The sequence below is a fragment of the Ornithorhynchus anatinus genome, chromosome X1 (assembly GCF_004115215.2).
Source record: "Ornithorhynchus anatinus isolate Pmale09 chromosome X1, mOrnAna1.pri.v4, whole genome shotgun sequence".
Taxonomy (NCBI): domain Eukaryota; kingdom Metazoa; phylum Chordata; class Mammalia; order Monotremata; family Ornithorhynchidae; genus Ornithorhynchus; species Ornithorhynchus anatinus.
Window position 1 is genome coordinate 53551927 of NC_041749.1, and position 25346 is coordinate 53577272.

Sequence of the window (25346 nt, forward strand, 5' to 3'; positions counted from 1 at the left end):
TGTCAAGCACTTATCATGTGCCAGCACTATATTAAGTGCTGGGACAGATACAAGCTAATCAAGTCCCTGCCCTATGGGGCTCACAGCCTGGATCTCCATTTTCTAGATGAGGTAACCAAGGCCCAGGAAGTTAATTTACTTGCTCAAGGTCACACAGTAGACAAGTGGAGGAACCGGGAGTAGAACCCACGACCTTCAGACTCCCAGGCCCGTGCTCTATCCACTACACGAAGCTGCTCCTCAAAATCCCAAGAAGGCAGACATCATAAAGGGAGAAGGAACAAGTGACCCACATGAATCTGCAGAAAATAATAATAATAATAACGTTGGTATTTGTTAAGCGCTTACTATGTGCCGAGCACTGTTCTAAGCTCTGGGGTAGACACAGGGGAATCAGGTTGTCCCACGTGGGGCACACTGTCTTAATCCCCATTTTACAGATGAGGTAACTGAGGCACCGAGAAGTTAAAGGACTTGCCCAAAGTCACACACCTGACGAGTGGCCGAGCCAGGATTTGAACCCATGACCTCTGACTCCAAAGCCCGTGCTCTTTCCACTGAGCCACGCTGCTCAGGACACAGCCCACCAAGTGGTTCATCAACTCTGGCTCAACAGAGCTAGTCTTGAATAAGCATGCCAAAATGTCACTTAAGAGCAAAATAACTGGAAGAAAATCACCTACAAATAACTGAGCTAAATACTGGGCTATCATTTATACTGGACTTCATTTATCATTTGAAGAATGATAAAAAAGGGCTGAACTTGATGTCGTGTTCAGAATAGGTACATCTTGGACTCATAACCAGGTATTCACTTAGTCTTTACTATTTAGTATGCAGAAGAACCTTAATAAATACCAGTGACTGATTAGGAGTAATGATGGTATTTATGATGCATTTACTATGTGTCAAGCACTGTTCTAAGCACTGGGATAGATACTAATTAATCAGATTGGACACAGTCCCATCCCATATGGTGCTTACAGCCTAGCTATGAGAGAAAAACAGGTGCTGAATCCCTGCTTTTACAGCTGAGGAAACTGAGGCTCAGAGAAGTAAAGTGACTTGCCTAAGGTCACACAGCAGACAGGTAGCAGAGCCAGGATTAGCACTTGTGTCCTCTGACTCCCAGGCCTGTGCTGAATTTTCCACTAGGCCACGCTGCTTCCCTTCAAACGTGGGGTTGTGCTGTACAAAACCCACCTTAAGGAAGTCATCACACACGTGATGACATCTTCCTGCAGAAACGATCTGGGCATGTCACTCCCCTTCTTAAACACCTCCAGTGGTTGCCTATCAACCTCCGCTCAAAACAAAAACTCCTCACTCTAGGCTTCAAGGCTCTACATCACCTTGCCCCTTCCTACCTCTCCTCCCTTCTCTCTTTCTACTGCCCACCCCGCACGCTCCGCTCCTCTGCCACCCACCTCCTCACCGTCCCTCGGTCTCGCCTATCCCGCCGTCGACCCCCGGGCCACGTCCTCCCGCGGTCCTGGAACTCCCTCCTTCCTCACCTCCGCCAAACTGATTCTCTTCCCCTCTTCAAAACCCTACTTCAAAACTCACCTCCTCCAAGAGGCCTTCCCAGACTGAGCTCCCCTTCTCCCTCTACTCCCTGTACCCCCCCCATCTCTCCGCAGCTTAACCCTCTTTTCCCCCCATTTCCCTCTGCTCCTCCCCCTCTCCCTTCCCATCCCCTCAGCACTGTACTCGTCTGCTCAAGTGTATATATTTTCATTACCCTATTTATTTTGTTAATGAAATGTATATCGCCTTGATTCTATTTAGTTGTCATTGTTTTTACAAGATGTTCTTCCCCTTGACTCTATTTATTGCCATCGTTCTGGTCTGTCTCCCCCGATTAGACTGTAAGCCCGTCAAACGGCAGGGACTGTATCTGTTGCCGACTTGTTCATTCCAAGCGCTTAGAACAGTGTTCTGCACATAGTAAGCGCTCAATAAATACTACTGAATGAATGAATGAACGTGTCCTCAACTGCTTTAAATGGCAAGCCATACCATATCCAGAAAGACCCAAGTTATCAGAAGGATGTTTCCTAATTCTGCCGTCACATTCCAGCAGATAGTGGTAGAGAAAACCCGTGTAATAACAGAATTGAGTGTTTTACGTCTTTAATATTTGCTCACCAACCTTTACAAGCAGGGATCGGACTAATCTGGGGTATTAGAAATCTACTTCACTGCTGATCTTGTGTGTGATCTGCCAGAGAGTGTTCATTCAATAGTATTTATTGAGCGCTTACTATGTGCAGAGCACTGTACTAAGCGCTTAGAATGTACAAATCGGCAACAGATACAGTCACTGCCCATTGACGGGCTTACAGTCTAATCGGGGGAGACAGACAAAAACAATAGCAATAAATAGAATCAAGGGGATGTACATCTCATTAAAACAATAGCAATAAATAGAATCAAGGGGATGTACATCTCATTAACAAAATAAATAGGGTAATAAAAATATATACAAATGAGCAGATGAGCACAGTGCTGAGGGGAAGGGAGGGGGAGGAGCAGAGGGAAAGGGGGGGAAAGGGGGCTTAGCTGAGGGGAGGTGAAGGGGGGGCAGAGAGGCAGCAGAGGGAGCAGAGGGAGAAGGGGAAGCTTAGTCTGGGAAAGCCTCTTGGAGGAGGTGAGCTCTCAGTAGGGCTTTGAAGAGGGGAAGAGAGTTAGTTTGGCAGAGGTGAAGAGAGAGGGCATTCCAGAACAGCGGGAGGATGTGGCTCAGGGGTCGACAGCGGGACAGACGAGAACGGGGGACGGTGAGAGGTGGGCGGCAGAGGAGCGGAGCGTGCGGGGTGGGCAGTAGAAAGAGAGAAGGGAGGAGAGGTAGGAGGGGGCAAGGTGATGGAGAGCCTTGTAGCCTAGAGTGAGAAGTTATTGTTTCATGCGGAGGTTGATAGGCAACCACTGGAGGTTTTTAAGGAGGTGAGTGACATGCCCAGAGCGTTTCTGCAGGAAGATGAGCCGGGCAGCGGAATGAAGAATAGACTGGAGCGGGGAGAGACAGGAGGAAGGGAGATCAGAGAGAAGGCTGATGCAATAATGGGAAATAAGTGTGATGGGATCCCTAGAATCTAAGTGCCCCTGCCATAATACAATTCATTGCAGCATATTATTTTGATATTTTTATATAAGCCAAAAAGACTGTGATTAAAAAAACACATGCAGCTTTTAACAAGTTAAAAAAAACCACAACTTTCCAGAACCTGTAATATATTCACTAATGCCCACCAAAACCATTCAGCCCATTAATGAGCCGATAAACAAAACTATGAGCCGGCCAATTTGTGAGATCATCATTCCACTGACAACAAAATTCAAACTACTTAGGCCTTGGCATGACACCTCTTACTCATTTTTGCAGGCTTAAGTTTATAATTTTCCCTTTCTCATCCCAGTTTTCTCCCGCTGCTCTCAATCTTCTCTTCCAAGGTATCTTTGTTCCTTTGGCTGTCTTTCCTTGTCTTTAAACAACCTTGGCTTCACAATGATACTGTCTTCCCTTGGTTCTTTGAGCTCTTTAAACGCTGCTTAATTGACTGATTTTCAGTATCTTTCACAGGCTTCTCCTCTGGCTCCCACCCCCTGAGAGTTGGGGGGGGGGAGGGGTCACTCAAGGATCAGTTCTGAGTTCCCTTCTATTCTCCATCTACACCCACTCCCACCCCCTTGGAGAACTCATTTGCTCCCATGGCTTCAACTATCTTTACATGGATGATTCCCAAATCTACATCCCCAGCCCTGACCCCTCTCTGTAGTCTTGCATTTCCTCCTGCCTTCAGAATATCTCTACCTGGATGTTCCACTGACACTTTGAACTTAGCATGTTCAAAACAGAACCCCTCACCTTCCCACCCAAACCCTAACCTCCTCACCGTTCCCCTAATCATAAACACCACTATCCTATCTCACGAGCCCTTGGCTTCATCCTCATCTCCTCAATTCAACTCCCATATTCTCTTGTCACTAAATCCTGACGATTCTATCTTCACAACATTGCTAAAATCCGCCCTTTCCTCTCCTTCCAAACTGGTTCTACGTTGAACCAACTGCTTATCACATCCTGCCTTGACTACATCAGCCTCCTCACTGACATCCCTGCCTGTCTCTCCCCACTCCAGTCCATACTTCCCTCTGCTTCCCAGATCCCCTTTCCAGAACCTCCAGGGTTTGCCCATCCACCTACATAAAACAGAACTTTTCTACCATCGGCTTTAAAGCACTCAATCAACTCATTCCCTCCTACCTTACCTCGCAGAATTTCCACTACAGCCCAGCCCACACGCTTTACTCTGAGTCCCAGCTTGTTCACTGTGCTGTGATCTCATCTATCTCACCTCTAACCTCTTTCCCACATCCTCCCTCTGGCCTGGAACTCCCCTCTCCCTCCATATATACCAGACCACCAGTCTCCCAACTTCAAAGCCTTATTAAAATCACATTTGCCCCAAGAGGCCTTGCCCAATTAAGCCCTCTTTTCCGTCTCCCTCCCTTCTTCATCAATGCACCTAGTTCTGTCTCCTTGAAGCACCTGAACAGAACACCCTGAACCCACAGCATTTCTGTATATATCTGTAATATAATGATATTAATGTCTGTCTCCTCCTCTAGACAGTGAGGTCCTTGTGGGCAGGGAATGTGTCTTCCAACTCTGCTGCATTTTCCCAAGTGCTTAGCACAGTGCTCTACACACAGCAAGCACTCAAATACCATTGGATTGATTGATTCGGCTCTATCCCTTCTGTGTAGCAACAAGGCCTAGCGGAAAGACCACGGGCCTGGGAGTCAGAGGAACTGAGTTCTAATCCTAACTTCACCACTTGTGTGACCTTGGGCAAGTCACTTAACTTTTCTGTGCCTCAGTATTCCCATCTGTAAAATGGGATTAAATCTTACTCCCAATGTGAGCCTCACGTGGACAGGGACTGCCTCCAACCTGATTTTCTTGTCGCTCCCCCGGCATTTAATACAGTGCTCGGCCCATAGCAAGACTGTAAGCCCGTGATTAGACTGTAAGCCCGTCAAACGGCAGGGACTGTCTCTATCTGTTGCCGACTTGTTCATCCCAAGCACTTAGTACAGTGCTCTGCACATAGTAAGCGCTCAATAAATACTATTGAAAAATACTATTGAATGAATTTAACAGGTAAATACCATAATAATTATTCTTCGAGCCTCTGTCAACAAGTTTCTCTGTGTGTGTATGCTCATGGCAGTATGTACCCCTCTGGACATGTGCGGACCTACACCCCTGTATATGTGCATCTGTGTGCATGCCCCTGGGGAAAAAGGTTTAAAGCCCCATACCTTCCCCATCCTGCATCGGCAGCACAGCTCTGGTCCTTGGGGGACTAAGGTCTTTACTCCATTCCAGCGGAGAAGCTGGGCTCTCAAAACCAACAGGGGCAGGGACAGAAGATCAGCCCCAAGGCCTCAGACCCTCACCCATCAAACCCATGCCAACTACTCCACGCCAATGCAGGTTAATTCCCAGGGTCAGGATGAATATCTGGAGGTCAGGGCAAAGGGAGTAGGAAGGAAACCTAAAAGGCCATCCATTATGTCAGCCTATTGATGGGGAGAAAATAAGAGGCTTCGATGCCTCCAGGCTAGATAAAGTAACACTGACCTCAAAAACTCTGACACCCCCCACTAGCCAACCACAACCTTTTAACCTGCTTTTCTCACCCCATCCCTTCTCTCTCAAACTTGGCACTCAATCCATACCATGACCTCCATACTCTGGACATCAGAGCCCTCTTGTACTCCTTCCTTCCTGCGAATGTCCACACCCTCAACACCACGCACTCCACCACACTTAACTCCCTTGCCCTTTCATCCCATCCGTTGCTCTCTCTCACACCAAATGCATCTCCCAGTCTGTTTCCTCCACTCCTGTACTCACAGAGCTAACTCCTGTAGACTGAGATCCAGGGGCTAAATCCACATCTGCCATTTCAGTTTCACTCTGGCCTGCTAATAATTCAGCACTCTCTTCCACTCAACAACATCGCTATTCTTCCCCCATGGACTCTAGACTATAAGCTCATTACAGGCAGGGAACACGTCTACCAATTCGGTTATATTGTACTCCCCCAAGTGCTTAGCACAATGCTCTGCACATGGTACACGTTCAAGAAATACCACTGATGGAGTCCCAGGTCCGCAACCCCCAACTCTCCCCTGAAACCTCCAGCGCTTTCACCACCCCTTTCCCTAATTCCTGATGCTCTTGCCAACTGCTCCGCTTTAAAAATGAAACCCTCGGGTGTAAACTCCCCAAAGAGCCCAATGACAGCTGGGGAAGGTGTCCTGAAAGAGATGGGCTTTTGGAAAGCTTTTGAACATGGGGAGATCTGTGTGGTTGGTTAGATCTGAAGAGGGAAGGAAGGGTAAGAGGTAGGCAGCGAGAGTAATGAGAACAAGGCATAGGTTAATCTGGAGCGGAACAAGAGAGTGAGCTACAGTGAAGTGGGAGAAAAGAGTGGATAAGTAGGAGGTACAGAGCTGATTTCCCCTCCCAGGGCTGCAGGTGGAGAGTTTCCAGTACTCTACCGGTCTCGGCTACGGGAGGGAGAGTCAAGCAGAGGCACACCCATTCCATTCCTAGCTTGGCCAGTGGCTGGGAGTGGAAGACAATCTGCTACAAGTCAAAACTCACCTGTGCTGGGCAGCAGAGGCATGGGAGAGTGTCAAGGGCAGAGACTGAAGTTGAATGGGTGGAAGGAGGCAACGGTAAACCATTTCCGTACTTTTACCAAGAAAACTCTAGTGATACACTCCAAGAACGACTGCAGATGGAGGTGGAGGTTCTAGGGGAGATGTGTCCATGAAGTCACTACGGGTTGGAGACGACTTGACAGCATAATACAAGACAGAGCTAACTGAATGCCTTAAAGTCAATGTTTGGGAAGTTCTGAGAGGAATGGGTTTATAAGGCATCAAGAGACATGTGCAGATCAAGGTTTTGGAAAGATGATCCCGGCAGCAGAGTCTGGACCGGAGAGGGGAGATACTGGAGGCTAATCAAAAAGGAGGCCGCCTAGCAGACAAGCTGGAATATGCATGACAAGTGCCTGGACCAGTGTGGTGGCCTTTTGGATTTAGAAGAAGGGGTGGATTCTGGAAACAATTATAATAATTATGGTACTTGTTAAGCACTTACTATGTGCCAAGCACTGTTCTAAGCACTAGAGTACATATGAGTTAATCAGGTTGGATACAATCCCTGTCCCATATGGGGGCTCACGCTCAATTCTCATTTTACAGATGAGGGAACTGAAGCACAGAGAAATGAAGTGACTTGCCCAAGGTCACACAACAGACATGGTGGCTTAATGAAAAGAGCACAGACTTGGGAGTCCTAGGACTTGGGTTCTAATCCCTGCTCCTCCATTTATCTGGTGTGTGACTGGGCAAGTCACTTCACTGTGCCTCAGTTTTCTCATCTGTACAATGGGAATTAAGACTGTGAGACTCATGTGGGACAACCTGATTACCTTGTATCTATCCCAGCATTTAGAACAGTGCTAGGCACATACTAAGCGCTCAACAAATACCATGATTATTATTATTATGTGGAGGAGCTAGGATTAGAACCCAGGACCTTCTGACTCCAAGGCCCGTGCGTTATCCACTAAGCCATGCTGCTTCTCAGCATGGAAGGAAGGAAAAATGGATAGGACTTGCTGATAGAATATGGGTATTAAAAGTGACGGAAGGTTCAAAAATAATACCAAGGTTACACACTTGAGAACAGCAGATGATGATGATGAAATGTGAAAGGAAAGTGAGGTGGAGGAGAGAGAAGATGAAGAGTTTTGCTGTTTCCTTCCCTCCTGCCTTCAAAAAGACTCAATTCTTCCCATTCTAAAAACAAAACAAAAAAAACCCTCGATCCCACAGCCTGCTCTAGCTATGACTATCTCCCTACTCCAATCCCTATCCCAATTCCTGGAACAGGCCAGATAGGCTCTCTCTTTTTTTTAATGTTACTTGTTAAGCACTTACTGTGTGTCAAGCACTGTTCTAGGCGCTGGGATAGATGCAAGGTAATTAGGTTGGACACGGTCCCTGTCTCACATGAGACACACGGTCTAAGTAGGAGCGAGAACAGGTATTGAATCCCCATTTTACAGTTGAGAAAACTGATGCACAGAGAAGTGAAGTGACTTGCCCAAGGTCACACAGCAGGCAAGTATCAGAGTCAAGTTTAAACCCGAGTCCTCTGACTCCCAGGCCTGTGTTCTTTAATAATAATAATAATAATAATAATAATGGCATTTGTTAAGCGCTTACTATGCATGAAGCACTGCTCTAATTTCTTAGCTTTCTTTCCACCAGCTCTCTTTGACTGACCAGCATCAGGTTTTCAACCTGTCCTCTCTCATCAACACCAAAACTGCATTCTCTAAGGTCACCTAGGACCTAGTAGCCAAGTTCAATGATTCTCCAGCTCTCTCCATATCAAGCAAACACTCCTTTCCATTGGCTCTAAGGCTTTCCACCACTACCCTGCCCCTTAACAACTCAAACCTTCTACTCTCCCTGCTTGCACTCTTTGCTCCTCCCCATAGCACTTATGCCCATAGCTGTAATGTACTTAATGTCTGCCTCCCCACTAGACTGTAAGGCCACTGCGGGCAGGGAATGTGTCTATTATTATAAGGTACTTTCCCAAGTGCTTAGTACAGTGCTCTGCACGCAGGAAGTGTTCAGGCTGTATCCTACTCCCACCTTGCCTGCCTCAGACTCCTTGCTCGCCCCATGTTCAAAGCCCCCTTAAAATTCCACCTCCAACAAGCTTCTGCTAATTGACTCCCAAAGCTCAAGTCACATAAACCCAATCACGTCGCCTCTAGCACCTACCTGTTTGTTTACACCCTCCTCTAGCACTTGTGAATACATGTATAATCAAATCCACGGTCTATTTATTCTGATTGCCCTATTTGTAAATATTTTTATGTCTGCCTCCCCTTTAGAGTGTAAGCTCTGGGAACAGGGAATGTGCCTTCTTTATCAGCAGTATATAGGAAAGCCTGTCTGAGTGATTCAGGAATTTCTGATGTTCCCAGCTTGTTGAGTTGTTGCCCAGAGGACTGTGTTGTACTCTCCTATTTCACCTATCCAAGATCTATTTTAATGTCCATCTCCTCTAGAGAAGCAGTATGGCCCAGTGGAAAGAGGACAGGCCTGGGAGCCAGAGGACCTGGGTTCTAATCCCGGCTCCGCCACTTGTCTAAGTGGCCTTGGGCAAGTCACTTAATTTCTCTGTGCCTCAGTTCCCTCATTTGTAAAATGGGGAAGCAGACTTTGAGCCCTATATGGGAAGGGGGCTGTGTCTGACCCAATTATCGTGTACCCAGCCCATCGCTTAGTACAGTGCCGGAAACACAGTAAATGCCTAACAAATGCCATTATTATCATTATTACTATTATTATTAGACTCGCATCTACCAGCTCTGCTGTGCTTTGCCAAATGTCTCATACAACGCTCTGCCTACATAAGCACTCAATAAATACCACTGATTGATACTGTGGCACATGCTTCTTAGATTCCCCTTTTGCATCCTCAAACGTGGCTGAGCAAAAGAAGTTGAATGACACCGGAGCCCTGCTTTGCTCCATCGGTGAAGGGGAAAGGATCAGATGAGTTCAACCGTCACTATATTGCCAAAATCCACCCCTTCCTCTCCATCCAAACTGCGACCACAATCATGCAAGCACTTATCCTATCCCACCTTGATTAGTGAATCAGCCTCCTTGCTGACTTCCCTGCCTCTCCCCACTCCAATCCATACTCCATCCGCTGCCCGGGTCATTTTCCTTCAAAAACGTTCAGATCATGTTTCCCCACTCCTCAAGAAACTCCAGTGGCTGCCCATCCACCTCCACATCCAATAAAAACTCCTCACCATTGGCTTTAAAGTATTTAATCACCTTGCCCCTTCCTACCTGACCCCGCTACTCTCCTACTATAACCCAGCTCTCACACTTAGCTCCCCTAATGCTAACCTTCTCACTGTAGCTCCATCTCAATCTCGCCACCAACCTCTCGCCCACATCCTACCTCTGGTCCGGAACACCCTCCCTCCTCATATCAAAGGGATAATTGCCCTCCCCCACTTCAAAACCTTATTGAATAATAATAATAATGTTGGTATTTGTTAAGCGCTTACTATGTGCAGAGCACTGTTCTAAGCGCTGGGGTAGATAAAGGGTAATCAGGTTGTCCAACGTGACGCTCACAGTTAATCCCCATTTTACAGATGAGGTAACTGAGGCACAGAGAAGTTAAGTGACTTGCCTACAGTCACACAACTGACAAGTGGCAGAGCCGGGAGTCGAACCCATGACCTCTGACTCCGAAGCCCAGGCTCTTTCCACTGAGCCACACTGCTTCCCCACATCTCCAAAAAGCCTTCCCTGACTAAGCCCTCCTCTCCTCTTCTCCCAATCCCTCCGCTTTTATTTGCTCCTTCATTCATCCTCCCTCCCATCCCCACAGCACATACGTATCTATCTGTGTTTTTGCAATTTATCTATTTATATTAAGGTCTGCTACCCCCTCTAGACTGTGACCCCACTGTGGGCAGGAATGTGTCTATTTGCTGTTATACTGCACTTTCCCAAGCGCTTAGTACAGTGCTTTGCACACAGTAAGCACTCAAATACAACTGAATTAATGCCCTCCCCTTCTGATCTATCAGTCGTATTTATTAAGCACGTACTGTGCACACGCAGCCAATCCTGTTGAGGAGCAATCTTAGGATCTTCTCAGAGAAGCCAAACATTTAGTAGTTGCCTAGGTCTACTGCTGGTGTCAAATGTTTTCTTTTTAAGGTGTTATTAGTGCACACTATCTACGTCTTGCTGTTCCCTCAACTCAAAAATTTTAAGAAGGAAAAAAGGACATTTATCCAGGGCTGGATCAATTTCATTGTCATGTAGCCAAAACTATGGAGACCATTCATTCATTCAGTCAGTCGTATTTATTGAGCGCTTACTGTGTGCAGAGCACTGTATTAAGCGCTTGGAAAGTAAATTTGGCAACAGGTAGGGACAATCCCTACCCAACAACGGAATCACAAGTTGCCAATTTTTTTTTTCCTTTTCATTGATTAAGGCCTATACAGTATCAACTCCAGAATTTAAAGTTAAGGAAAAATGACTCTTCATTTGGAAAGTTAAAATCTTCAATTAGTCCCCTTTAATCACAAATTTGGATTTGCTCTAACAAAACCTGGCACCAGTTTCTATGTGCCTCAATCTGATCATTTCCCGAAGCTCATGATTTGCTTTCTTTACCTTCATTGTCTTTAAATGTTTCCTCCCTCCTTGAAGACTGTGAGCCCGTTGTGGGCAGGGATGGTCTCTATGTGTTGCCGATTTGTACTTCCAACTGCTTGGTACAGTGCTCTGCACACAGCAAGCGCTCAATAAATATGAATGAACTGTGCAGCAGAGATTGCTCCTGCTCTGCCATGCTGTGATGGGAGAAATCTATAACTGTGATTTTGGGAAGGCATGGTTAATGATGTTTTCCAGGAGGACTCTGACTTAAGATCTTGCCAGTGATGGAGAGCAGTGAGCACTCACACTCTGGTCCACATTTAACCCTCTCCCCTTTCTTTTTGAAGATAAAAAAGGCGGCATCCCTTAAATTAGTAGGTTGGCCCAGTGGAAAGAGCATGGGCCTGGGAGTCAGAAGACCCGGGTTCTAATCCCGACTCTACTGATCGTCTGCCTTGGGACCTTGGACAAGTCACATCGTCGCTTCTCTGTTTGCTACCTCATCTGTAAAATGGGGACTAGATCCTATTCCCTCCTACCGAGCTGTGAGCAGCAAGTGGGACAGGGACTCAAGCACATGCAGCGTGGCTTAGTGGAAAGAGCATGGGTTTGGGAGTCAGAGTTCATGAGTTATAATCCCGGCTCCACCACTTGTCAGCTGTGTGACTTTGGGCAAGTCACTTCACTGTGCCTCAGTTATCTCATCTGTAAAATGGAGACTGAGAATGTGAGTCACATGTGGGACAACCTGATAACCTTGTATCTAACCCAGCACTTAGAACAGTGCTAGGCACATAGTGAGTGCTTAACAAATACCATCATAATAATAGTAAGCACATATACCCTGCTAACAGTGGGCCATAGTTTTCCCCTCTCTCAAATGGCCACTCAAACCCCACTCAAATGGCCAAGGGGCCAGAAAATGTCAACTAGGAGTAAAAAGTATTTTCTGAGGGCCCACTGGGGGACTGTATTAAGTACTCGTGAAAAACCAGAGATGCCTGAGAGATCCCTGTTGATAAGGAATTCACATTTGAATGAGACAGAGGATACCAGGGTGGCTTAGAGGAAACAGCCCAGGCCTGGGAGTCAAAGGACCTGGGTTCTAATCCCGGCTCGGCCACTACTGCTGAGATCTTGGGCAAGTCACTTCAATGGGGCTCAGTTCCCTCATCTGCAAAATGGGGATTCAATACGCATTCTTCCTTCCTCTCAGAACGAGAGCTCCATGTGCGACCTGTTTATCCTGTGTCTACCCCACCATTCAGTACAGTGCTTGGTGCAAAGCAAGAGCTTAATAAATGCCACAATTACTATTATTCATCATCATCAATGGTATTTGAGCACTCACTGTGCAGAACACTGTACTATGCGCTTGGGAGAGGCCAGTATAAAAGAGTTGGTAGATGCTTTCCCTGCCCACAACGAGCTTACAGTCTAGAAGCATCCCTTTCCTGGGATATTTAGTCTTTCCTTCATATTTATTAAGCACTTACTGTGTGCAGAGCACTTTACCAAGTGCTTGGGAGAGTACAATACTGTAACCCCGGCGGCATTCTTGTAAATGTAAAAGATTAGTCGTAACTGCTTTATAAAAATCAAGCCTGAGGGGTCATTTCAGTCCATAGTAATCAGAAAGTATACTTACAGCACCTGTTGCACTTTTAGTACATACTCTCTTACTAAAGCACTTACATATCCACTTTCTTTTGTCCTCCTACCAGGAAATTCTTTTAGTATCTGTCTCCTCCCAGAGATTGCAAAGTCATAGGCAAGGGATCATGCCTATCTAATGTACCTGCTCAACAAATGGTATTTACTGAGCACTTACTGTGTGCAGAGCAGTCGGTCAATCGTATCAGAGCACTTATTGTGTGTTCTAAGCACTTGAGAAAGTACAATGTAACAGTGAAGAGACACATTCCCTGCCCACCATGAGTTTACAGTCTAGAAGGGGAGACAGACATTAACACAAATAAAGTACACACATGTACGTAAGTGCTGTGGGACTGGGAGGGGGGATGCACTTGGGAAAGTACAATATAACAGTTGGCAGACACGATCCGTGTCCACAATGAGCTTGCTCCCTCAGGTGTTTAATACAGTAGGCACTTAGTAAATGCTACTGTTTGATTACCGCGAATAGTCTTGCTACTGCTCCTCCTTATCAAAAGGTCATTCTTCTGGTTCCTGGCACTTATCCACTCCCCAAAAGTTTTCATGAAATCCTACCTTCTCCCTTCCACCTGGGCCGCCCTTCAATTCTCAGATCATGAGAATGAGGCCCAGTGGGCATCTCACCTGAAACCGGTCTGAACAAGCTGCAGGTTGGCTTTTCCAAAATTGCCGCTGAACCTGAACTGCAATTACCTCCCTTCCTAACAACAAAGCATGGCATTTTTTAGCAGGAACTCACATTACCTTCAATTGCGTCAGAGAGGACAAGAGATTAAGCCAAATGGGCACTTCTGTGAAACAGGACACCAAAGAAACATTCGGGTTTTCTGGTGTTAGGGAAGCAGTATGGTGTAGTGGATAGAGCCCGGGCCTGGGAGTAAGAGAGTCATGGGTTCTAATCCTAACTCTGCCACTCGTCTCTGTGACCTCAGACGAGTCATTTCGCTTCTGCCCCATCTTCCACAGGGACTGTGTCCCATTTGATTGATTACCTTGTATCTACCCCAGCACTAAGGACAGTGCTCAGCACACAGTAAGTGCTTAACAGATACAAGATAATCAATCATTATTACAATTAGGAAGGCCTCTTGGCAATGGGACCTTAATAATAATGATTATAATTAATAATTATGGTATTTGTTAAGCGCATAATTAAGTGCCAGCCACTGTACTAAGCACTGGGGTGGATAAAGGCAGATTGGGTTGGACACAGTCCCTGTCCCACGTGGGGCTCACAGTCTCAATCTCCATTTTACAGATGAGGGAACTGAAGCCCAGAGAAGTGAAGTGACTTGCCCAAGGTCACACAGCAGACAAGTGGCGGAGCCGGGATTAGAACCCATGACCTTCTGACTCTGAGGCCTGTGATCTTTACACTACGCCGTGCTGCTTCTACAATATGACTTCAACCAATAGGGAGAGCAACAGGCAGAGGAGCAAGACCCAAGCCATAGCAGGAACAGGAATAGGAGAGGGAAGGAATAGGAACAGGAGAGCAATTGGAAGCACAGGGGGACAAAAGAAAGGCTGGTGATGGCCCTTCGGAGCCACCTTGACCACAGTTTCTCCTCCTCTACTAGCCCCTGTCCTTGCCTGTACTGCCCACAATCCCTGCTGCCATCTCGGGGTAATTCATTCACTCATTTGATCGTATTTATTGAGTGCTTACTGTGTGCAGAGCCCTGTCGGATTCCAACAGGAACAAGACTGACTGGAAGAAGGATCATTTTTTCCAAAGCTTCCAATCTCTTGAGGCCTCTCTCACACCTGGAGAGTTTCCAGTACTCTACCGGTCTCGGCTATGGCGGGAGGGAAAGACAAGCAGTGGCCTACCCATTCCATTCCTAGCTTGGGCAGTGGCTAGAGAGTGGAAGGCCATCAGCTACAAGTCAAAACTCATCTGTGTTGGGCAGCAGAGGCATGGGAGAGAGTCAAGGGCGGAGACTCAAGTTTACTGCGCAGGAGGCAGTGGTCAACCACTTCTGTCTCCTTACCAAGAAAACTCAATGGACCCACTACCAAAACGATTGCAGATGGAGGTGGGGCGTTCTGGGAGAGACGTGTCCACGGTGTCGCTATGGATCGGAGACGACTTGAGAGCATAAGACAAGGCAAAAATCTATGGAGCAATTTCAAACGAACAAGAAGCAAATGCCCTTACTGAATTATATAACTGAGTGGCTTGTCGTACGGACTTGCCCTAAAAATGTCTGCTAGTTTGAAACACTGGCACAACACAAACGTCAGGAACAGCATGGCCTAGAGGAAAAGGCAGGGGCTCTGCCACTTGCCTGCCGTGTGACCTTGAGCACGTAACTTCTCTGTGCCTCAGTTTCCTCATTTGCAAAAGTAGGAATTCAATATCTGTTCTCCCCACTACTTAGACCGTGAGCCTGATGAAGGACAACAACTATGTCCCACCTGATTAACTTTACCCCAGTGCTTGACACATAGTAAACACTTAGGTGCCATAATTATTAAATTGAATGCCAACATTGGACCAGTTAATATTGATGCAAGAGCGAAAGGAGGTAGGGGAAGTTAGCAATTAGGATTTCAGAGTTGACATTTTTCTCTACATGGGTGAGGTGGTATGCTAAAATTCAAGAGCAGATATATCGTGGCTTACTTTGAGCGAAATAAAGATGTCTTACTAGCCCGTTTCTGTGACAGAAGCTGCACCCATGACCTCTGCAGTCAAGATATATCCCTTTGAATCCACCTGGGAACTGTTCTGGATGCCTAAGAACAAGAACCAATTTGTTTCCACTGTTTCTAGTTCTGCATTGCCATTGTGGCAAACACCCAGACCACATCATAAAATAACTTGAGTTACTGTAGGGTACAAGTGTCTCTATTCTTAACTAAACCTGCACTCCTATGACCCCAAAGGGAAAAGTAGCTTTAGAAATCTAAACTCTAGACAGTAAGCTCGTCGTGGACAGGGAACATGTCTACCAATTCTGCTATAATGTGCTCTCCAAAACGCTTAGTACAGTGCTCTGCACACACTAAGCGCTCAATAAATACACAATTGATTGACAAGAATAAAGACTGAGTAGGGTCTAACCAGAATGGAAGAAAATATTCCAACCCCATAAATATCGGATAAAGTCATTCCTCTGAATCATAGGGACATGACTTCATATTCAATGGAACAGAAACCAAAGGCGAAGAGAGCTAACATGGCAAATGGGGCTAAAACCAATTACAAAATGAATTTAATTTCCAATTTCTCACCTAATTCAGTTTGATTACCAGGCTCCTGACTCTCTTCCACGGAAGCCATCCTTTTTGCGTAAAGATTGGTCCACCAGGCCTTATACTTCAACAAACCCTGAATTGCTTCATCTTCAAAAAAATCAGCTCTGAAAGTTAAAGGGATATTTTGATTATAAGAACACATTTTTCATTCTCTTTATGTATATTTTTCAGCCTGTGCTGCAATCGAGTTGCTTTTCGATATGCTGCTTCAGCCCACATTTGTATTCAGCTTTCAGCTGACTTCTTCAGGGTGGTTCTTTAGGTAGTGTTCTTTGCTCCTTGGCCATGGTCTCCCCAGGCCACTTTTCCAGGCTTTGGTTCTTGCTGTTCACTTGATGAGTGCAGTGAACTCTAAGGTTTAGTGACATCTGGTGGGTGTAGACAGATATAAACCCTCCTCCCCCTCTGTCTTGGGCATCACCCAAAAAACTCTTAAGGATCTTCAAAGAGGTGATCTATCCATTTTTGCAGATGGTCACTCCTTTTCAAAATTAACAGCAGAGAGAAAAGATTGACATCACTATTTAAAACCTTTCCGTGTTGTTGAGACACCATGGTGGGTCACAGTTATCTTTCAGAAAAAGGGTGTGTGTTTTTGGAGGGGTTTTTCTTTGCTTTTAAAATACTGGGTTTGGCAACTGGCTGTGAGGAAGAAAATATTGACTGAAAATAACTTTAGCACGAGTTTCTAATAAGAGTATCTGGAAGAGCTCATGCTCCAAGAAAAAAAAAATCTAAAATACATTTCAAAACAATGAGTATTGAAACTTATTTTACACAGCAGATTAGATCTAAGAGGGACAAAAGCCTTCCCCCCTACAGATCTGTGAACTTATTAACATTGCCAATAATAAATATTTGGTCCAAAAAAATCATACTTGTGTGTTTTTTTTAAAGGCACTATTTAAGAGCCTGTGTACCCTGGATACCTAGGAAACATGAGTAAACAACAGGATTCCTACCTTCAAGGAACTTACTATCTAACAGAGAAAAGTTCACAATAGATTTCATTGTTGTTTCATTTAATTCTACCATAAAATAGCTAAAATAAACCCAGCCCAGATGCATTCTGGCAAGCTTAAGTTTGGAAACTTCCCAGCTCCCATTCCCACAATGGCAGTGGTCTTAATTAGAAATATTAGAAATAGCATCTTAATTAGAAATATTCTTTTGGGGGAAAACGATGGAACTGAATAGAAAATCCTAGTTTCTTCCCTACAAGACAATAGGCTTCTTTCTGGAGAGAAGAAAATGGATGCAAGGAGAAAAATAAGCCTGTCTCTGAATTTTCTTATAACAAAAGCTCATGTCCAAGAACCCAAGCAGCTCCTCCTCCACTTTTAATCCAAGCAGGAGAACCAGGTAGTTCTCCCAATTAAGCTCCCTTCCCTTTCAAATTTCAGCCTCGAAATGTCTCTTTGGCTTTCGTGCTTGCTTAAAGACACTGAAAATGATGAAATTTCTGCTTCAAATACTTAACATGAAATTTATATTAGTGCCTTCAAATTGTTCTTCAATAGCCCTTTAAAGATGCCAATTGCTAAGATAATTTATTTTGTTAATTTATTTTATTTTGTTAATGAAATATATATCAGCGTGGCTCAGTGGAAAGAGCACGGGCTTTGGAGTCAGGGCTCATGAGTTCGAATCCCAGCTCTGCCACTTGTCGGCTGTGTGACTGTGGGCAAGTCACTTAACTTCTCTGTGCCTCAGTTCCCTCATCTGTAAAAAATGGGGATTAAGACTGTGAGCCCCATGTGGGACAACCTGATTCCCCTATGTCTACCCCAGCGCTTAGAACAGTGCTCGGCACATAGTAAGCGCTTAACAAATACCAACATTATTATATCACCTTGATTCTATTTAGTTGCCATTGTTTTTATGAGATGTTCTTCCCCTGGACTCTATTTATTGCCATTGTTCTTGTCTGTCTCCCCCGATTAGACTGTAAGCCTGTCAAATGGCAGGGACTGTCTCTATCTGTTGCCGACTTGTTCATTCCAAGCGCTTAGTACAGTGCTCTGCACATAGTAAGCGCTCAATAAATACTATTGAATGAATGAATGCGATAAATGTAATTAGAAACTGCAATACAAATGGGGCATAACCTCTCAAATGTTCTAGAAAATGAAAGACATCCTGTTCTTAGTATGCTTCCCCTGTGATGCCTGAATCACCTGCTTATCATAACCTTAAATCAGGAGTATTTAATATCTGTTTATAGTTCTTTCCTTCCAATTAGTTCCTTAATGTTCAGTGGTGAATTCCCTAAGCTTGCTAGTCATGTGCCACCAAACCAAAAAACCCCAGAGTCCCTTTCCCACACTTCCTTCTCCAGTCAAGGGTCATTTTCAACATTTCAACTGTGTTAACCTCCAGAAGGGTGGACATTTGCCAGGGGGTGGCACTGGGGGGCAAGTCTACAGGCAGATTCTGAGGTCGAGCCAGCCGCAGGGCGTGACTAAACAATCCCAGCTGGATGGGCATGCTCTGAGACCGGTTGAGCTGCATCTGACCGCGTTTCCAGGTTCGGCTTTCACATTGATATCTGTTGGCTTTGGTTAAGCACTCTGAGCTCTGAGGCCACTGACCTGCCTCGATCTCATCTGTCTCGCCACGGACCGCTGGCTCCCGTCCTACTGCCGGCCTGGAACACCCTCCCTCCTCAAATCCGCCACTCTTCTCCCCGCTTCAAAGCCCTACTGAAGGTTCACCTCTCCAAGAGGCCTCCCAGACTAAGCCCTCTCTTCCTCAGCTCCCCCGCCCTTCTGTGTCAACTCAAATCACTCCCTTTGCTCTTCCCTCGCTCCCCGCCACACAGCACATATGTATATATCTGTAATCCTATTTATTTATATTGATGCTTAGATGTCTGTCTCCACCGCTTAGATTGTAAGCCCAGCACTTAGTACAGTGGTCTGCCAACAGTAAGCGCTCAATTAATATGATTGAATGAATTTGAATGTCCTTGGCCATTCTGTCCTACTTACTGCCCCCCTCCCTATTTTTTGGGGGGGGGGAGGAGGGCATCATTTTAAGATTAACTTTAATTTCCATACTAAACTTCTATATCAGGATTTACTTTTGCTAATATCCTACAAGGAAAGAGAAGCAACAACCCAACAATAAACAGCAGTCACACTCATATACAGGAGGATGAAAAAAAAAACAAAAAAACTTTCCTTTATCCATTTCCAGGGTCTTGCCACTCAAAAATCATATTTTTCCAAGGAACAAATGTTTTTCTTGAGAAGCAGTTCAAACTGGTGCTCAGGATAAAGTTAATCAGAAACACTGAAGTTATATATTTAAATTTGGCTATTGAAACCTAAAATTGAAATTATGGCATTATAAATTTTCGAGGAAAGAACCCGATGCTTTCTTGATTTTCAGATTTAATTAAAAAGCCAAACCTCTTTTGCAAACTCCAAGCAAATACATAGATTTTCCCCAAAGGAGTTCTTTATTAAACAACCGCATTAAGCGTAACACAAATTCCAGTTACATTTGTGTAGAACATTTCAGAGGGTAGGCTGTGGCACCAAATAATATTCTATAGTGGAGAAATGCACACACATCTGTTGGTATGGATAAGGGCTGGATCCTAAGAACCCATGTCTGATGAGGGCGGAAATACCCAATCCTGCATTAAGGGAATATTTACCTGGATATCCAACAATTGCTAACAAAAAAAAACAAAAACCAAGAAAGAAAGGGGACTGGAATATTACAACTCAAAAATGCTCACATGCTGGAGCATGCTTACCGCTCCAGCAGGTTGGCTATAAAAAGGTACTCAAATAATCTTATTTATTGAGTGCTTACTGTGTTCAGAGCACTGTGCTAAGCATCTGGGAGAGTACAAGCAGCGTGGCTTAGTGGAAAGAGCACGGGTTTGGGAGTCAGAGGACATGGGTTCTAATCTCTGCTCCGACACTTGTCTGCTGTGTGACCTCGGGCAAGTCACTTAACTTGTCTGTGCCTCAGTTACCTCATCTGTAAAATGGGGATTAAAAGTGTGAGCCCACATGGGACAACCTGATAACCTTGCATCTTAGTAAGCGCTTAAATACCATCATCATTATTATTATTACAACAGAGCTCATAGACATACTTCTTGTCCACGAGGAATTTACAGTCTAGAGGGGGAGACAGACATTAATAAATAAGTTACAATTATGCACATGGGGGAGGGTGAATAAAATCCAAGTGCAAGGGTGACACAGAGTGGAGAGGGAGTAGAGGAAATGAGGGCTTAGTCGGGGAAGACCTCCTGGAGGAAATGGGATTTTACTAAGGCTCTGAAGGTGGGGAGAGTAATGGTCTCTCACCTTTAAAAGGGGCAATGCCAGGGTGGCTCTAAAAAGCAATTTGGCAAACAGTGAGCTTGTAATGGACCATTAATGATTCCAGCCACTGGAAGCTAAATAAACTTACTGAGGTTTTATAATTAGAGCACAATATTAGCCAATAAGAGCAAATTTTCTCAAAGCATTTTAAAATACATTCATTTGGTAAAATGAACTTTTCACCTCTTACAACTTCAACAAGTCAGAAAATTAAATGTTATATTTACAAGTAATGATCGGGATCAAACTTGGCCTCTTCTGCAGCCAAGCGTTTCTGTCTGCGTTCAGTGACAGGAGTTAAGTCAGGATTTTTAACGTCAACAACATCATTCAGTTCATCCTACGGAAATAATCAGAAATAATGTGTGTTACACCATCTGAAAAAAATCACTCATTTTAGCACAGAAATTACACTTGGGCAATATACCCAAAAGAAGAGGATTTACTTTTAGAAGAAAGACTATCTGAATTATCGATGAACTATGAACTGATCCCTTTTCAATGGATCGTTAATTTTTTCAAGACACCAGCTCTGAGAGCTAGTAATCACTTGGGGTTCTCTATCCCAACCTATTAAAAAAAACAAAACTTTACAAATACTGCCTTAATACAGTATTCATATGCCCAAAGAGCTATTTTGTTTGTGCTCATCTCTTAATAAAGTGACTAATCCATAAAAATAAATATTCAGTGCTTAATCCAAGTCATTGTTTAAAAACCTAAACCATTAAACTTAGCATTACGGCTCACTATCCCTCTTACTTTTCATTCATTCAATCGTATTTATTGAGTGTTTACTATGTGCAGAGCACTATACTAAGTGCTTGGAAAGTACCATTTGGCAACAGAGACAATCTCTACCCAACAATGGGCTCGCAGGGGGAGACAGACAACACAACAAGCTTTCTGTTCTGTTCCTACCAGCTGTGAACACTGCCAGATGTATTTCCATGTGGTGAGGTTTTTCCTTCTTCTGCTTAATAGCTAGAGTAACACACACCAGAAACATAAGGATTTATGATCCCATGCCTTTTCCAAACAAACATATGTGCTTTTCATGCCTTAACTTAAGCACCTGTCATCTATAGGTGCAAATCTCAGTCTCTGAATCTCCATTTGACCCTGTTCATATTTGTCCCCACAAACTGTAATATTCAACATTGAATTTGGCCATTATTCTATCCATTTCAGCTACAGTTACCAGGGCTTTTGTAGAGCTAGAATCTGGATCCTGGCTGTGTGAATAGCGGGTTGTTAATGTACTGCTGATGAATATATATGAATTAAAAGGACAGATAAAGTAGCTCTACAGTGTAAAGAAGGATTGTACATTTTGGTATCCCTGGAATACAAATACTGGCCAGAGAAGCCCCAGTATATTTGTAGTTATCAGTACCTGAAGTCGTTGAAACACTCCCCATCGTAAATTTCCAAATCCATACTGACACTGTGTATTTAAAGTGTTCTTTGTAGCTGCTTCATAGGGAATCTGTTCAATTTCCCAATCCAATTCTTCTTCCTGCTCTTGCTCAGAAAGCTCAGGAGTGCCTAAACATGTACCACGAAGCAAACAGGATTACCATTGTTATTACTTTATTCCTGAAGTAACTTTTTGTGAACCCTCAATTCACAAAGCAACGGAGGGGGAGGAGATTGCACTTTCAGAAGTTCAATATGTTCAACATTGAGCCCTGGACACTGTTTTTTCTCAGAGAGAAAAGTTGGGGGTGTTTGAGAGAAGTTCTAATCATGATCTCAGCTGTCAAGGAGGGTAAACTTTGACACTACTGTTGGAGAGAGAATATGGGGCTGAATGGAGATTCTTATGACTTGGTCATCACTGTGCCCAGAAACTTAATACAGCTCCTTCAAATATTACTGTTAAACCATTTGTTCAATACTGGACTTTTAAATTATACAGACCATAGTCTAAGTAATTTATTGTGTATTTTAAAGAGTATGTCAAAACAGTTGCAAAACCCCCTCATTCTTGTTAAGAACATGGATTATGTAGTTCAAAGACAGATTTTGGAAAATGAGATAGTGTGACCACTATTTTCTTAAAATGTATTCAGGGCTGGAGTTTGCCAGGCGTCACGGACAAAATTACACCTATTAAACGATCCGTACATATACTGAGAAGCTTTTATTTTTCGTTATTGATTTCTAACCACAGTGAACATACCTATCTCCTCCACAAGAGGTTTTGCAGACCTGGATTTCTTTGGTGCCAGAAGTGCTGTCAGCATATTGAGTCCTTCAAAATGCTGGGCAGGAGTCTCTTTGGGCATTCGAACTGTAAAAACTCCTTGAAAATAAGTTATAAGTTTGCACTTAATACACTGAGTTCAACTATTCCCTAACTAGGTCATTTTTAAGAATTGTGTGTTCTGCCGCATCATCTGCCCAGTTTGCAGAGCTCAAGTAACATCTTCCTGAAGATGTCTGGCACCGACAAAGGACTATATTTGGGTGTCAGAAAATGAAGGAAAAAAGCTTCAGGAGGATTTTCCAACTATTTTTCATCCATAAATAGACAACACACACGTTATATGCTGCATGCCTTCACAAAAAGCCTGAGGAAAATCTTTCTGAATTTAAAAAATATTTTCCTAAGGATTGATAGGGTCTAAAAACTTTTTTTTTTTTAAATCAGGGCTACAGCAAAGATTCATTTGAATCACAAAGGATTGAATAGACGGTATCAACCAGGATTGGTTTATGCCAATATTTTTATTAAAGTACAAGGTGGCATCTAATCTGGCAGAAAACAGTGATTGCATCAAAATACAAAGTAATTTGAAATAACCCATATAAGCTTAATAAGGTTCTACTGTAAGAGAAAAATCCCCAAAACTTTAAGGCAAAAAAATGTTCCTGTTGGATAGTCTCATGTTTCTTAGGTTTAATTTCTAGTTCTTAGGTTCTTTTTTGAGGGGTGGTACTGCTATCCGATCACCCAGTGGATGAAGTACAGCATACTAAGCACTTGGAAAAGAACAGAACCAGAAGAGCCAAATGGAAAGAGCACAGGCCCCGGAGGCAGAGGACCTGGTTTCTGATGCTGGCTCTGCCACCTGCCTGTCACAAGTCACTGCAACTTCTCTGTACCTCAATTTCCTCAACTGTAAATGGGGATTCAATATCTACCCTTCCTCCTACTTAAAGACGGTGAGTCCCATGTGGGACAGAGACTGTGTCCAACCTGATTAACTTGTATCTAACCCACTGCTTAAACAGTGCTTGATATACAGTAAGTGTTTAATAGATTTTGTGTGCATGTGTGTGTGTGAGTGAAATATGTTCCTGCTTTAATATGTATCAGGAACACGAAATACACCCCTGCCCACTCAATCAGGGAAGATAGATATACAAATATTTGCAAATAGAGAAATTTGAATAGTGGCCTCTACAATTGAAAATACCGATATATGCAAGTGCTGAGGAAGGACAGAAACAAATAGATAAATTTATTGGGTTGGGTTGCTACAACTGTTCTCTCTCCCTCCCTCCTGGCTCACATCTCCTCCTGCCTTCAGGACATTTCCACCTGGATGTCCTCCTGCCACTTAAAATTCAACATGTTCAAGATTGAGCTCCTTATCTTCCCTCCCAAAACCTGTCCTCTCCCTGACTTTGCTGCCACCGTGGATGGCACTACCATCCTTCCCGTCTCACAAGCCGTGACTCCGCTCTCTCATTCATCCCACATATCTAATCCGTCACCAAAGCCTACTGGTCTCACCTTCACAACATACATCGCCAAGATCCGCCCTTTCCTCTCCATCCAAACCGCTACCATGCTGGTACAATCACTCATCCTATCCCGACCGGGTTACTGCATCAGCCTCCTTTCTGACCTCCCAATCTCCAGTTTCACCCCACTTCAGTCCATACTTCACTCTGCTGCTCGGATTATATTTCTACAGAAATGTTCTGGGCATGTCACCGTCCCCTCCTCAAAAATCTCCAGTGGTTGCCTATCAACCGTCGCATGAAGCAAAAACTCCTCACTATTGGCTTCAAAGCTCTCCATCACCTTGCCCCTCACCTTCTTACCTCACCTCCCTTCTCTCCTTCTACAGCCCAGCCTGCACACTCCGCTCCTCTGGTGCTAACCTTCTCACTGTGCCTTGTTCTCGTCTGTCCCACCGTCAACCCCTGGCCCACTTCCTACCTCTTGTCTGGAACACCCTCCCTCCTCAAATCCACCAATCACTCGCCCCCTCTTGAAAGCCCTACTGAAGGCTCACCTCCTCCAAGAGACCTTCCCAGACTAAGCCCCCCTTTTCCTCAGCTCCCCCTCCCCTCCACGTTGCCCCGACTTGCTCCCTCTGTTCTACCCCCCTCTCCCCAACCTACAGCACTTGTGTATATATGTACATATCTATAATTCTATTTATAGTGATGACTGGAGCAATAATGGCTAGAGGGGGGAATTTTAGATTTCCTCAAAACATGGAAGGCTGAGGGGTGGGCATTACACTCCTGTATTATATATGGAGAAGCAGATGTACAGAAGTGTTAACTGACTTCCCTATGGCCCATGGTTCCTGGCAGAACCAAGGTTAGAATCCTGGTCTCCCAATTCCAAGCCTGTTGCTTTTTCCAGTAGATCAAAATCTGTAGCAACCACCCCTCTGATTTCCTACTACAAACCAGCCTGCATACTTCACTCCTGTGATGCCAACCTACTCACTGTACCGCAATTTCATCTATTCATTCAATCATATTAATTGAGCA

At 44.4% G+C, this 25346-nt stretch overlaps 1 protein-coding gene and 1 non-coding gene across 6 annotated transcripts in view; one reads left to right on the forward strand and one right to left on the reverse strand.

Annotated features, from left to right (window-relative positions):
- Positions 1 to 25346, reverse strand: part of SHQ1 (SHQ1, H/ACA ribonucleoprotein assembly factor) — a 152665-nt gene that overhangs the window by 119710 nt on the left and 7609 nt on the right. For 4 of the 5 annotated variants that reach the window (XM_029051873.2, XM_029051870.1, XM_039910325.1 and 1 more), the window contains exons 4-8: positions 22789 to 22911; positions 22000 to 22151; positions 21525 to 21587; positions 20831 to 20943; positions 16231 to 16358 (exon numbers count right to left, since the gene is read on the reverse strand). In XM_029051873.2, coding sequence (XP_028907706.1) covers positions 16231 to 16358; positions 20831 to 20943; positions 21525 to 21587; positions 22000 to 22151; positions 22789 to 22911 — 579 coding nt within the window. The remainder of the gene's footprint in view (positions 1 to 16230; positions 16359 to 20830; positions 20944 to 21524; positions 21588 to 21999; positions 22152 to 22788; positions 22912 to 25346) is intronic. The other variant, XM_029051871.1, reaches the window with a different exon arrangement.
- LOC114806997 lies at positions 6536 to 6672 on the forward strand. The gene has a single exon (XR_003755050.1). It is a non-coding gene; the product is annotated as a small nucleolar RNA SNORA7 (small nucleolar RNA).